Below are 15,294 nucleotides of genomic sequence, written 5' to 3'. Positions count from 1 at the left end.
AAAGAGAAAGGTTCTGGGTTAAGTGACTTAAGATTCTTAATATCCTAATATCCATTTTATGACCTTAAAAGAAAATTAGGCAAACTAATTATGCTCTCTGAGCCTCAGGTGACTTATTTATATAATGCAGAAGTTAAACTAATAATCACTATATGTGATGATTAAGATAACAGTAATGACTAGGATGATAAACAATTGTGCCTTTTATGATTTCCTATGAATCCAATAAGAATAGGTCCAGTTAGGAAAGTTAGAAACCCCAGTCTACACCATTTGCAAACCAAAAGCCAAACTGAGTCTACATAATAGTAAATCTCCTTGACCAAGTAAGCCACTGTATTAAACATTACATTCTGAAAAGGAGGAAGAACATCAGACTTACGGAAGGGGCATTTTGAACCTGTAGACAGTGTGGAAGGGTAACACATGATTGGTTTACCTTTTTATAGGTAATTACTAAAGAATGAAATTACTAAATGCTAAGAGGCTTACACAACAATGGCTGGGTCATTGCAGAACGGAGTAGACACTGTAGAGTGATAACATTGTATGACCACCAGTGAGCAGAAAATGAATGTGGGATGTACACAACCCTGACTTTAACTGAATAAGCAATATGAGGTTAAGTCATTTTATTATGAAAAATAAAGTAGCTGTAAATTAATTTAATCATATTTCTTTTCAACCCTATAAATCAAGTGATAGGGTAAAAAGTTTCATGAAAGTTCCAGAACATTTCTAATCAGTTTCATTTACATTACTGATGTTCACTATCCTAAGGTTCCAAGCTGTTACAATAATGAGATATGAATTAAGTTTCTGAAAACATTTTAATAAGAGACAACGGACATTTGTATAGTACATTACCAATCAAGCATTTTGTAAACATAAATTATGTTTAATGCTTCCTTTTGTCTTTAGACTAAATCTGTGAAGTATAATAAAGATAATGCACATTTAACACAGATGAGAAATTTGAACTTCTGAAATACTCATTAGCCATGATTATCAAGTAGGAAATGGTTTTAAAGACAAGACTCAAATCCACCTTTTGTAGCTTTAAATTCAGCACATTTTCCATTACTCCCAGCTACCCAAGTCTCAGAAGACTAAAAATAGGGTGAGTGTAGTACTTTAAAAAATATATTAAACTATCTCCAAAGATAGGGAATCAAAGTATTTATCTTACAAAGAAACTCAGATAATATTTACATAAACATGGATTTCTTAGCTATTTTATAGTTAGTATAATCTACTTCAAAAAAGTCTTAACATAAAGATATGATGAATAAATGCATCCTAGTACATTATACTTTTTTATAAGAATCTTTCATATTTCAATTTAGAATCGCTGAACCCTCCCTAGCCTTCCAAAAATAGGAAAATATAGCATATAAACATTAAAGCCTGTTTAATAGAAGAACAGAAATGATACTTACAAAAACTTTATCTCCAACTACATTTTCCAGATTTAACTGCCTTGTGATTTCCTTTAGGGCAATTTTATCATTGATCTGCAGTAGTCCTGAAATAAAGCCCATTTAAAAGTATTTAATTAAAATGAAATATTTGATACAGTGCAGATTATTTTCCAGTCAAGTAAGCTTTCTAATGGTTTTTAAATTTAACTAGAAAGAAAAAAGTCAAAAGTTTGTTATAACATTACTTCCTTTTTGAAACTCAGCAATGAAGACATTTGGTAGACTCAAAAGAACTATCTTCCTTGGGGTTCTTTTATTTTAAAAAAAGAAAAGAAAGACAAAAAAACCAAGAGTCATTACATACCTCATTTACTATTTTTTTTTTAATTTCCAAAAATATTGTGTATATTAAAGTAAAAGTTCTTAAACACGGATCAAGTTCTTAAATTACGACTATTACCCACCTTTAAACCATACCAATAAATTAAACTTTATATTATAAAAAGCTTGTATGGCTTATATCATTTCCAATGGCAAAATGATGACATACTTACCATTTAGGTGAACTTGTAATACATTTTCACTCACTTCTTCTGCTTCCATTAGTTCTTTCAAAGCATGGTTTATTAACTAAATGGTGTTAAAAAGTTTATAGAATATTTAATAATAGATAAAAATATAAGCCCATATTCTTTCTTAAACTATGAATAATGGGAACAGAATATAATAAAAAGATTGCCATTTTAAACTAACAAATGAATGTGCACATTATTCACAGATAACAGAAAGGTTTAAGTAGAACATCTAATGTCTGACTCAAGATGCCAAAGCCAGGACTGATGTCATGCTCTCTCAATCATTTTCCCAAACTAATAAGTGTTTAGAAACAACCCTCAAGTTTCAAAGACATATATTTCTCTATAAGTCACATAAAACTGTAGCCACTTAAGAGCTTCATGTCTGAGTCAGTTCATTATTTATCTCTAACATTTATTCTATTAAATATTTTTGAAATCACTTAAAAGCTATTGAAAAACATGTAGTACAACAAAGTTAAATGATTGTAAAAAGTCTACACCAGTCAATACACCAATTTCTATGAAATACTGTTAACTACTCTTTTGAAGTAAATAAAAAATTGAAAAAGTAAGAAATACCAAGGGGTGAGTTGAAAAAGAGATATCTGTTTCTTCTATTAGTTGCTAGGTATAATAGCCACTCCTTATCCGCAGTTTCAATTACCTGTGGTGTGGAAGCAGATGAATCCTCCTTTTGACATTATGGGCAGAAGGTTGATAGTAGCCTAATGTTACATAATAATGTCTACATCATTCACCTAACTTCATCTCATCATGTAGGCATTTTATCATTTCACATCATCACAAGAAGGCTGACTATAGTACAATATGACATTCTGAGAGACAGAGACACCACACTCACATAACTTTTATTATATTTGTTATAACTGTTCTATTTTATTATTAGTTATTATTTTTAATCTCTTACTGTGCCTAATTTATACATTAAACTTTACCATAGGTATATATGAATGGAAAAAAACAGTACATATAGGTTATTTGGTACTATCCATGGTTTTAGGCATTCACTGAGGTCTTGGAATGTATGTCCCATGGCTGAGTGGGGGGCACCGTATATAGAGAAAGACCTTATTAAAGAAATGTAGAGCTTGCAATGAAAAAAAATTACTACTACTAATATAATTACTACTAAAAATACACTGACCAAGGTGTTACACCACATTAAACTGTTGAATTACAAAGTTTCAGATTTTTGTTAACTACAGATTCCTATGCCAAATACTTCCTATTCTCTATTTTTTGACTTGTGACATCTTATAACAATTATATTGCAATATAATATACATCTCTTCACATTAATATTGCACACACATTTTTAAAAACTTAAAAATGAGTAGAACTAAGAAAAGCCAAAAAGATTCTAAAAGGAAGAACAATGATAAAGGACTACAAATACTAAAACCACTCCTATGATTAGAAAATAAATGGTCCCTCAAAATAGACCGTGTATACAAAAAAAAAAAATTAGGAAATATGGCATCAGAATTCAGTGAGGACAAAAAAAATATTCAAAAAAGGCACTAGAACAACTGGTAAACCATTTTGAAAAACAAAATACTATTTGTATTTGCAATATCATACTTCCATTTGTCATTGCAACATCTTTGTGAAATAGGAAGATGCAAGTATTTTAAACTACTATGTTTCACAATAGGATATCAAACATACTAACTATTCTGGTGTATCTGTATTGGTTTTAAAACAAATGGAATTCTGGGGCGCCTGGGTGGTTCAGCTGGTTAAGCATCCTGCTCTAGACTTCAGCTCATGTCATGATCTCAGGGTGTTGAGATCCAGCCCCGTGTCTGGCTTCTTGCTGAGCACAGAGCCTGCTTAAGATTCTCTCTCCCTCTGCCTCTGCCCCTCCCTCAATGTGTGCTCTCATGTGCATGTGCGCTCTCTCTCTCTCAAAATAAATAAGCCTAAAAAAATGGAATTCTACCTCAGATCATAGGTAATCTAAGTCCTCTTAAAAAGGGAAATCTCAAAATATCAATTGTCATACTATGAAATAAAGTCCAACTAGAAAGCGACATTCTTTACAGAGAACTGTCCAGAAATGAAGTGGTACTTCTTTGCCTTTAGAGCAAGTATGAATCTATCACAAGACTTTGTTCCCAGATGATACAAATGTGGTATCTCAAAATGTGGCCTTTGCAATAGTTTCTTAGTAATCTGCAATGTTCTTCCTCCCACCAACTGGTATCTTACTTAAATAATATTTCTATTTCCCTGGCTCTGATTATATGTTTTAAAGTATTTTATGTTTGGTAAATTGTTGAAAACTGTGGGTGGCTCGGATGGTTAAGCGTCTGCCTTTGGCTCGGGTCATGATCCCAGGGTCCTGGGATCAAGCCCCGCATTGGGCTCCTGGCTCAGCAGGGAGCCTGCTTCTCTCTCTCCCTCTGCCTCTCTCCCTGCTCATGCTTTCTCTCTCTCTTTCTCTCTATCTCTGTGTCTCAAATGAATAAATAAAATCTTAAAAAAAAAAACTGTTTTAAATTATTTGCATAATGAAATGGGGGAAATAATACCTTCATTTTACATACACATATAGAGAGTTATAATAAGGAAGATGGCAGCAGAGTAGGAGGATCCTAGGTTCACCTGCTCCCACAAATGCAAGTAGATACCTTTCAAATCATCCTAAATAACCCAGAAATCAACATGAAGAATGGCAGAAAAAGCTCCACAATTAAGGGTAGAGAAGAGGACAGAGGACACATCAAAGACAGTAGGAAGTGTGGAGTGTCTTGGCTTGGGAGAGAAATGGATCATAGCCAATGCAGTGGGGAGGAAGTCACAGTCCCAGAGAAGTGGGAAAGAGAGACTAAAGTACAGGGGAATACACAGGTAATGAATCCTCATAGGATTGGTCTGGAAAGCTAGAGGGCCTCAATTTCTTGCGTCCCTGAAACCAGGGAGTCTTAAAGCCTGGAGTTCTAAAGGTCAGTATGCGTGGTTCTGGGAGAGCTCGAAGGACACTGGGGATGCATTTGGAGAGAAGGCAGGGTAAACAGTCTGTGGACACACAGCAATCTGAAAAGTGCTGGGACACACAGTGGGGAGGTTAGTTGCTCATCTCCAAGAGTGTCCCAGAGAGAGGGTATTCAGAGAGAGAGACCTCTGGGGAAAAAATGAACTGGCAGGTACCATTTAGCTCTAATGCTCATCAGCATAAATAGAGCTGCCCACAGAAAACACCCTCACACCCACATTTGCTACCAAACTTGTTTATACCAAGCCCTGCCCCACGCCCTGTGTTGTGGTGGAATTGCCTTTTCCAGTCACTCATTCCTCAGTCCCAGCACATGGGCCCCCACCCTCACAATATGGCTCAAACCCCCTGCCAATATGATGTCTCCCCACACTTGGTTCAGGTGGTGGTGGTGAAAGGTATCATTTCACAAGCAGACCACACCACATCTAGTTAAAATGCACCACATTCAGGTCAGGGACCAAACACTGCCCACAAGAGGCAAAGAGCATCTCTAGTAAATGACTGCCATGAAGGATAAAGCAGCCAGGACAACACAATAGCAGAGTACATGTAGCACAAACCAGAGACACTCCCGGAGGTGCCAGGCCCTGGGGAAGAGAAGACACTACACTGCAGGGCACTACAGAATCTCTTATTCATAAAACCATTGCCCTCCATCAGGGAAATACAAATCAAAACCACAATGAGATATCACCTCACACCAGTCAGAATGGTTTAAAATTAACAATTCAGGAAACAACAGATATTGGCAACAATGTGCAGAAAGGGGCACCCTCTTACACTGTTGGTGGGAATGCAAACTGGTACAGCCACTCTGGGAAACAGTACAGAGGTTCCTCAAAAAGTTAAAAGAGAGCTCTACAACCCAGCAACTGCACTACTAGGTATTTATCCAAAGGACACAAACACATTGATTCGAAGGGTACATGTACCCTGTTTATAGCAGCAATGTTTACAGTTGCCAAAACATGGAAAGAGCCCAGATGTCCACTGACAGATGAATGGATAAAGAAGATGTGGTATATATAGACAACAGAATATTATTCAGCCATCAAAAAGAATGAAATCTTGCCATTTCCAATGACGTGGATGGAATTGGAGGGTATTATGCTATGTGAAATAAGTCAGTCAGACAAAGACAAATACCATATCAGTTCATTCATATGTGGAATTTAAGAAACTAAACAGATGAACATAGGGAAAGCGAAGGAAAAATAAAATAAGAGAAAAAACAGGGAAGCAAACCACAAGAGACTCTTAATATAGGGAACAAACTGAAGGGAAATGGGTGGGGGGATGGGGTAACTGTGTGATGAGCATTAAGAAGGGCACTTGAAGTAATGAGCACTGGGTGTTCTATACAACTGATGAATTACTTAATTCTACCTCTGAAACTAATAATACAGTATATATTAGTTAAATTGAATTTACATAAATAATTTTTTAAAAAAAGCCATTGCCCTCAAAAACATGAGATGTAGTTGACCTTCCTAACACACAGAAACAGATACAGAGACTCAGATAAAATGAAAAGACAGAGGAATTTGTCCCAAATGAAAGAACAGGACAAGGCCATGGCCAAAGACCGAAATGAAACAGATATAAGTAACATATGTGATGGAGAATTTAAAGCAATGATTATATGTATAATCACTGGACTTGAGAGCACATCAGTGATACCATTAACACAGAGATAAGGAATAACACAGGAGAAATAAGGGCTCAATAAATGAAATGAGAAACATGCTTGATTGAATGAAGCAGCGGAACAAACTAAAAGCCTAAACTAACAGCCTAATGGACAGAGTAACGGGAAATAATCAGACTGAACAAAAGAGAGAAAAAAGAATTATACAAAATGAGAATATACTTAGGGAACTTCAGTGTCTCCATGCAACACAGTAAATTCATATTATAAGAGTACCAGAAGAAGAGTAGAGGAAAGGGGGCAAAGAATTTATTTCAAAAAAACAGCTGAAAAGTTCCCAAATTAGGAGAAGGAAATAAATATCCAGATCCAGGATGCACAAAGAACCCCCAACAAAAATCAAGAAAAGTAGATCCACACCAAGACACATACAATTAAAATGGGAAAATATGATTAAAAAATATATTAAAAGCAGCATGACAAACGAAAAGACAGTTACATACAAAGGAAATACCATAAAGCCATCAGTGAATTTTTCAGCAGAAACTTTCCAAGCCAGAGAAAAGTGTCGTGTTATATGCAAAGTGCTGAATGGGAAAAATATGCAGCCAAAAATACTCTTTCCAGCAGGGCTATCATTCACAATAGAAGAAGAGATAAAGAGTTTCCCAAATAAAAACTAAAGGAGCTCATGACCACTAAACCAGCCCTGCAGGAGATATTAAAGGGGTCTCTGAGTGGAAAGAAAAGACCAAAAGTGACAGGACAAAGGTAGGGATTACAAACCCAGTAAAAATGAATATTCCTGTAAAAAAATCAGTCAATGGATTCACAAAATAAAAGGATGTAAAATATAACACCATAAACCTAAAATGCAGGGAGGAGAGGAATAAAGAATGGGTTCAAAGTTGAACCATCAACTTAATAATATGCAGAAGATGTTATATACGAATGTAATGGTAACCACAAATCAAAACCACTAAATATGCAAAGAATAAAGAGAAAGAAATCCAAATCTATCACTAAAGAAAAGCAAACCATGAAAGAAAGATAAGAAAGGATAAGAGAAAATCTTCAGAAACAAGCACAAAGTAAGTAATAAAATAGCAGTAAATACATATCTATCAATAACTACTCTGAATGCAAATGGACTAAACGCTCCAATCAAAAGACATAGGGTAACAGATGGACAGAAAAACAAGACCCATCCACATGCTGCTTACAAGAGACTCATTTTAGACCTAAAAATACCTGCAGACTGAAAGTGAGGGGGTGGAGAAACATTTGTGATGCAAATAGATGTCAAAAGAAAGCCAGTGTAGTGATACTTTTATTGGAAAAAATAAACTAAAACAAAGATTGTAACAAGAGATTAAGAAGGGCACTATATAATAATAAAGGGGACAATCCAGCAAGTTATAACAATAGTAAATATTTATACACCCACAGGGGAGCATGCCAATACATAAAATAGTTAATAAGAAATATAAAGTAAATAATCAATAATAATATAATAGTAGGGGACTTTAACACCCCACTTACATCAATGGACAAATCATCTAAACAGAAAACCAACAAGGACACATGGCTTTGAATGACACACTGGACCAGAAGGATTTAAGTCAGAACATTCCATCCTAAAACAGAATACACATTCTTCTCGAGTGCACATGGAACATTCTCCAGAACAGATCACGTTATTAGGCCATAAAACAAGCCTCAACAAATTAAAAAAAATCAGTCATACCATGAAACTTTTATGATGACAATGCTATGAAACTAGAAGTCAACCACAAGGAAAAATCTCAAAAAACCACAAATACATGGAGGTTAAATAACATGCTACTAAACAATGAATGGGTCTACCAGGAAATCAAAGACAGAAAAAAGTACATGGAAACAAATAAATATGAAACACACAAGGGTTTAAAAACCTTTGGGATGCAGTAAAAGTGGTTTTAAGAGGGCCTATAGCAATACCAGCCTACCTCAAGAAGCAAGAAAAATCTCAAGTAAACAACATAAGCTTATACCTAAAGGAATTAGAAAAAGAACAAAAAAACCCTAAAACCAGCTGAAGTAAGGAAATAATAAAGAATAGAGCAGAAATAAATGCAATAGAAATAAACAAACAAGAAAAATAGAAGAGATCAATGAAACTGGGAGCTGGTTCTTTGGGGAAAAAAAAAAATCAATAAAACTGATATCCCTCTAGCCAGACTTTCAAGAAAAATATAGAAAAGACCCAAATAAACAAAATATAGAAAAGACCCAAATAAACAAAAATCACAAACGAGAGAGGAGAAATAACAAACACCAAAAACTACAGGCAATTAGAGAAGAATGTTACAAAAAACTATATGGCAACACTGGACAACCTAGAAAATATGGATAAATTCCTAGAAACATATAACCTACCAAAACTGAAAAAAGAAATAGAAAATTTGAAAAGTCCGATCACCAGCAAGAAAACTGAATCAGTAATCAAAAAACTCCCAAGAAACAAAAGTCCAGGGCCAGAGGGCTTCTTGGGCGAATTCTACCAAATATTTAAAGAACAGTTAATACCTCATAACATTCAAAAAAAAAAAATAGAAAAGGAAAGAAAACTTCAAATTCAATCTATGAGGGCAGCATTACCCTGACACCAAAAGCAGATAAGGACACCACAGAAAAAGAACTATAGGACAAGACTTCTGATGAACCTAGATGCAAAAATCCTCAACAAAATACTAGCAAACCGAATCCAACAATACATTAAAAAAAAACACAAAACATTCACCATGATCAAGTGGGATATATTCCTGGGTTGCAAGGGTGGTTCAATATTTGCAAATCAATCAACGTGATACAACACATAATAAGAGAAAGGATAAGAACTACATGATCATGTCAGTAGATGCAGAAAAAGCATATGACAAAGCACAACATCCATTCAGGATAAAAACAAAGTAGGTTTAGAGGGAATATATCTGAATATAAGAAAGGACATATATGAAAAACCAACAGCTAACACCATCCTCAATGGGGGAAAAACTGAGAGCCTTTTCCCTAAAGTGAGGAAGAAGGTAAGGATGTCCACTCTCACCACTTTTTTTTTTTTTTAAGATTTTACCCATTTACTTATGGATATGAGGGAGCGAGAGAGCATAAGCAGGGTGAGTGGCAGAGGGAGAGGGAGAAGCAGGCTCCCTGCTGAGCAAGGAGCCCCATGTGGGGCTTGAACCCAGGACCCTGGGATCATGACCCGAGCCAAAGGCAAATGCTTACCTAACACAGCCACCCCTCACTCTCACCACTTTTATTCAACATACTACTGGAAGTCTTAGCCACAGCAATCAGAAAACAAAAGTAAAAAGCATCCAAATAAGTGAGGAAGCCGTAAAACTTTTCACTATTTGCAGATGCCGTAAAACTTTTCACTATTTGCATATGACATGATACTATATATAGAAAACCCAAAAGACTGCAACAAAAAACTGCTAAGACTAATAAATGAAGTCAGTAAAGTTGCAGGATACAAAAATCAATGTAGACAAATCTGTTGCATTTCTATACACCAATAATGAAGCAGTAAAAAGAGAAAGTAAGAAAACAATACACAAAAAATTTACAATTTTTTGTAATTTGTACCAAAATTTACAATTGCACCAAAAATAATAAGATATCTAGGAATAAATACAACTAAGAAGGTGAAAGACCTATACTTTGAAAACTATAAAAAACTAACAAAAGAAATTGAAGACAACACAAAGAAATGGAAAGAAATTCCATGCTGATATACTGGAAAAACAAATACTGCTAAAATGTCTACACTATCCAAAGCAATCTACAAATTTAATGTAATCTCGTTTAATGCCAACAGCATTTTTCATAGAGCTACAACAACCCCAAAATTTCTATGGAACCACAAAAGACCCCAGATAGCCAAAGCAATCTTGAAAAAGAAAAGGAAAGCTGGAAGCATCACAATTTGAGACTTCAAGTTATATTACAAAGCTGTATTAATCAAAACATTATGATAATGGTAAAAAATAGACCATTAGATCAATGGAAAAGAATAAAAAACCCAGAAACGAACCCACAATTATATGGTCAATTAATATTCAACAAAGCAGGAAAGAATATCCAACAGGAAAAGAAACAACTGGTGCTGGGAAAACTGGAGAGCAACATGCAAAAGAATGAAACTGGGATACTTTCTTACACCATACAGAAAAATAAACTCAAAACTGATCAAAGACCTAAATGTGAGACCTAAAACCATAAATATCCTACCATGGAGTATAGGCAGTAATTTCTCAGACACAGGCCATAGTAACTTCATTTTAGACAGACCCCTCGAAGTGAGGGAAACAAAAGCAAGAATAAACTATTGTGATTACACCAAAATAAAAAGTTCTGCACAGTGAAGGAAACAACCAACAAAAGTAAAAGGCAACCTACTGAATGGGAAAGATATTTGCAAATGACATATCTAATAAAGGGTTAGTATGCAAAAGAACTGACACAACTCCAATCAGAGAAAGACAAGTATCATATGATCTCACTGATATGAGGAATTCTCAGTCTCAGGAAACAAACTTAGGGTTGCTGGAGTGGTGGGAGATGGGAGGGATGGGGTGGCTGGGTGATAGACACTGGGGAGGGTATGTGCTATGGTGAGCGCTGTGAATTGTGTAAGACTGATGAATCACAGACCTGTACCTGTGAAACAAATAATACATTATATGTTAAAAAAAAAAAAAAAAGAAGATAGTAGGAAGGGAAAAATGTAGGGGGGGAAATCGGAGGGGGAGACAAACCATGAGAGACTATGGACTCTGAGAAACAAACTGAGGGTTCTGGGGGGGTGGGGGGATGGTTTAGCCTGGTGATGGGTATTAAAGAGGGCACGTACTGCATGGAGCACTGGGTGTTATACGCAAAGAATGAATCATGGAACACTACATCAAAAACTAATGATGTAATGAATGGTAACTAACATAATAAAATAAAACTAAAAAAAAAAAAAACTGACACAACTCAACACCCAAAAAACAAATAATCTGACTTAAAAATGGGCTGAAGACAGGAACAGACATTTCTCAAAGAAGACATACAGATGGCCAATAGACCCATGAAAAGATACTCAACATCACTCATCATCAGGGAAATGCAAATTAAAACCAAAATGAGATACCATGTTACACTTGTCAGAATGGCTAAAATAAAAAACACATGAAACAACAGGTGTTGGCAAGGCTGTGAAGAAAAAATGAACCATCTTGCACTAATTCAAAGGGATACATGCTTACAATAGCCAAATTATGGAATCAGCCCAAGTATCCATCAATAGATGAATGGTTAAAGAAGATACAGTATGTATGTGTGTACACACACACACACACACACACACACAGAGGAATATTATTCAGCCATAAAAAAGAATGAAATCTTGCCATTTGCAATGACATGGATGGAGGTACAGAGTATAATGCTAAGTGAAGTCAGTCAGTCAGAGAAAGACAAATACCATATGATTTTACACTAATGGGGAATTTAGGAAACAAAACAGACTAGCAAAGGGAAAGAGAGAGAGAGAGACAGGCAAAAAAGAAACTACAGAGAAAAAACTGATGGTTACCAGAGGGGGGGGGGATGGGGGGGGGGGGAAACGGGTGAAACAGGTGATGGGGATTAAGGAGTGCACCTGTTATGATGAGCACCAGGTGATTAAAATAAAAACTTAAAAGAGAGCTGAAACAAGTTTATAGCACTCTTTCCATTGACTTTATTTCAAACAAGTTACTATGTTTTGCCTAGATCAGCTCACAACTTTTTCATGATGTGTTTGTATGGTCTGAAATGATAAATGTATTAGCATATATGTCTCCAAATAATAATTTTAGTTCCAATCTGGATATTGCTAAAACTTACTCTGTGTGTAACTACCTAGGTAATCAATTATATAATTCCAGTATTTTTCACAAACACATTATCTTTCCAAATATTTTAAATTACATTATCTAGTAAAAAAATTTAATTATTTGATGTTAGCAAGACAACCAGTATCGCTACTCCATTTCCACAGTCTTGTAGCTAACAATTTTACAAACATACTGGCATAGTTCATTTAGACTTGCCAGCAATCAGGGATTTTTATGTTTATCTTACTATTTCCAAATACTTGTTTCTTTGTCTACAATAATTTCTGTATAGAAGAGTAATTTCCAGGGTACAATCTGTCATTTGAAACTGCATCTATTTTTTTTTAATAAAATGTTTGAAATACAATAAGCCACACTGTTATCTTTATCAATTAACTGTGGATTCCCAATTTTTGTACTTCAAATAGCTTGTACAAGGTAGTGTTATAAATATATTGTAATCTTATTTCTTACATTAAAATTTACATGAGAGTTCTTGTCTCAATCTATTTCATGTCTCAAGATAGTCCGCACACAACAAATTACAAAAGTGACAAAAGTAAATAGTGCTCCTCAGCTCTCTGACCTCCCAATATTGGAGTGCAGCATACTGTCAGCATACGAAGAATAATCTATTTTATTAACTGATAAATACTCTGTTAATGGCTATCAACTTCTTAAGTCCTGAAGAAATAGAAAAAACTGACATAGGAGTTTATATAAAGACGATGTAACATGAAAGAAACAGTAAGCTGATGAAAAAGATTAATTACTACTGAAAATGTGTATTTTAGAAAATGAATACTTTGAGCCATTTAAGCCAGACTTAGATAAACACAAAACAACAGACTAAGAAGGTGCATGACAAGGAGGAAGACAAGAAGGAAAGATTGTTAGAAACTAAAATGCAGTATATCACATTAGAAGAAGCAAAAGATGAACAAATGGTGAAGAAAATCACACTGATGATATGGCAGAATGCTGAGGGAGAGGAAAAAAAGAAAGAAACATGGAGAAATAACACAGAGAAAGGAGAATAAAGGCTTAATAACTGGATACTTTAATCCCAAGAAAGGACAAGGAGAAACGAAAGAGAGGAAATACTCAAAATTATTCTTTAGAGAAAACAGACCTAAATTCATATTAAGAGGGTTTGTATAATATCAGTTAATTTTATGATCAATGCTTAAACATAGCTTGTGAATATCAAATGCAGTAAAACAAGAGAAGGAAATGAAAGGTATAAAAAGAAACAGGAATGGAAGAAATAAAACTTTCTTCTATTTGCAGATGACAAGATTGTCTGTAGAAAATCCCCAAGAATTGACAAATTTTTGGAACCAAAGATCAATTATAGCAAGACTGCAGGATACAAGATAACACACAAAGGTCATTTGCTTTCCACTATATCAGCAATGAACACTTGGAATCTGAAATTAAAAACATACTATTCACATTAGCATCAAAAACACTTAAAAACTTAGGTATAAATCTAATGAAATATATGTAAGACTTATATAAGGAAAACCACAAAACTCAATGAAAGACCCAAGAAAGATAAATGGAAAGATAGTCCATGTTCATAAATGTGAAAATTCAATATAGTTAAGACACCAATTTTTCTAATGTGATCTATAGTTGAAACTACAACTGAACTCTAAAATTCCCATTAATTGGAAATTAATATAGTAATTGTAAAGTTAATATAAAAAGGAAAAGTACCCAGAATAGCCAAAACAATACTGAGGAAACACACAAAGTTAGAAGACTGACACTGTCTGACTTTAAGTCTTATTTTAAAGCTACAGTAATTAAGACAGGTAGAAATAGACTGACACAAATATGATTAACATACCTTTGAAAAAGAAGCAAAGGTAATTCAATGAGGAAAAGATAGCCTTATCAACAAATGCTGAAACAATTTAAACATTCATATGCCAAAAGAAAGAAAAAGAATCTAGATACAGTCCTTACAGGTTTCAAAGAAATTAACTCAAAATGAATCGCCAAACCAAATGTAAAACACTAAGAACTATAAAACTTCTAGAAGGAAACATAGGAGAAAACTTAGAAGATCTTGGGTTTGGTGATGAAGTCTATTTATTTATTTTTAAAGATTTTATTTATTTGTCAGAGAGCAAGAGAGCAAGAGAGAGAGCACAAGTAGGGGAAGTGGAGGCAGAGGGAGAAGCAGGCTCCCTGCTGAGCACAGAGCCCGATGAGAGACTTGATCCCAAGAACCTGGGATCATGACCTGAGCGGAAGGCAGACGCTTAACCAACTGAGCCACCCAGGTGTCCCGGTGATGAAGTTTAGATATAACACCAAAGTCACAATTCATGAAAGAAACAGCTGATAAATTAAACTTTTTTTAAAATGAAAAAACTGGGGATGCCTGGGGGGCTCAATCCAATAAGCGTCTGTGTTTGGCTCAGGTCATGATCTCAGGGTTCTGGGATTGAGCCCTGCAGAGGGCTTCTTGCTCAGTGGGGAGTCTGTTTTTCCCTCTCCCTCTGCCCCTCGCCCCTGCTTTTGTGTGCTCTCTCTCTCTCTCTCAAATAAATAAAATCTTAAAAATAAATAAAAAAACTGCTTGCCAAGGAAACTAATAATAGAATTAAAAGACAAACCATAGATTTGGAGAAAGTAGTTGCAAAACACATATCCAAAATATACAAGTAACTCTTAAAACATATCAATAAGAAATGAACCAACC

At 34.9% G+C, this 15,294-nt stretch overlaps 1 protein-coding gene across 8 annotated transcripts in view; it reads right to left on the bottom strand.

Moving 5' to 3' along the window:
• ORC4 (origin recognition complex subunit 4) overlaps positions 1-15,294 on the bottom strand; it is a 96,340-nt gene that overhangs the window by 37,460 nt on the left and 43,586 nt on the right. For all 8 annotated transcript variants that reach the window (XM_025856276.2, XM_073884281.1, XM_025856256.2 and 5 more), the window contains 2 exons: positions 1,976-2,051; positions 1,440-1,525 (listed from right to left, as the gene is read on the bottom strand). In XM_025856276.2, coding sequence (XP_025712061.1) covers positions 1,440-1,525; positions 1,976-2,051 — 162 coding nt within the window. The remainder of the gene's footprint in view (positions 1-1,439; positions 1,526-1,975; positions 2,052-15,294) is intronic.

Source organism: Callorhinus ursinus, unplaced genomic scaffold, assembly GCF_003265705.2.
Source record: "Callorhinus ursinus isolate GAN/ISIS: 27379988/994484 unplaced genomic scaffold, GSC_fseal_2.0 scaffold2, whole genome shotgun sequence".
Taxonomy (NCBI): Eukaryota; Metazoa; Chordata; class Mammalia; order Carnivora; family Otariidae; genus Callorhinus; species Callorhinus ursinus.
The sequence above is the reverse complement of the archived record's forward strand: the minus strand, read 5'-3'. Positions and strand labels throughout refer to the sequence as shown.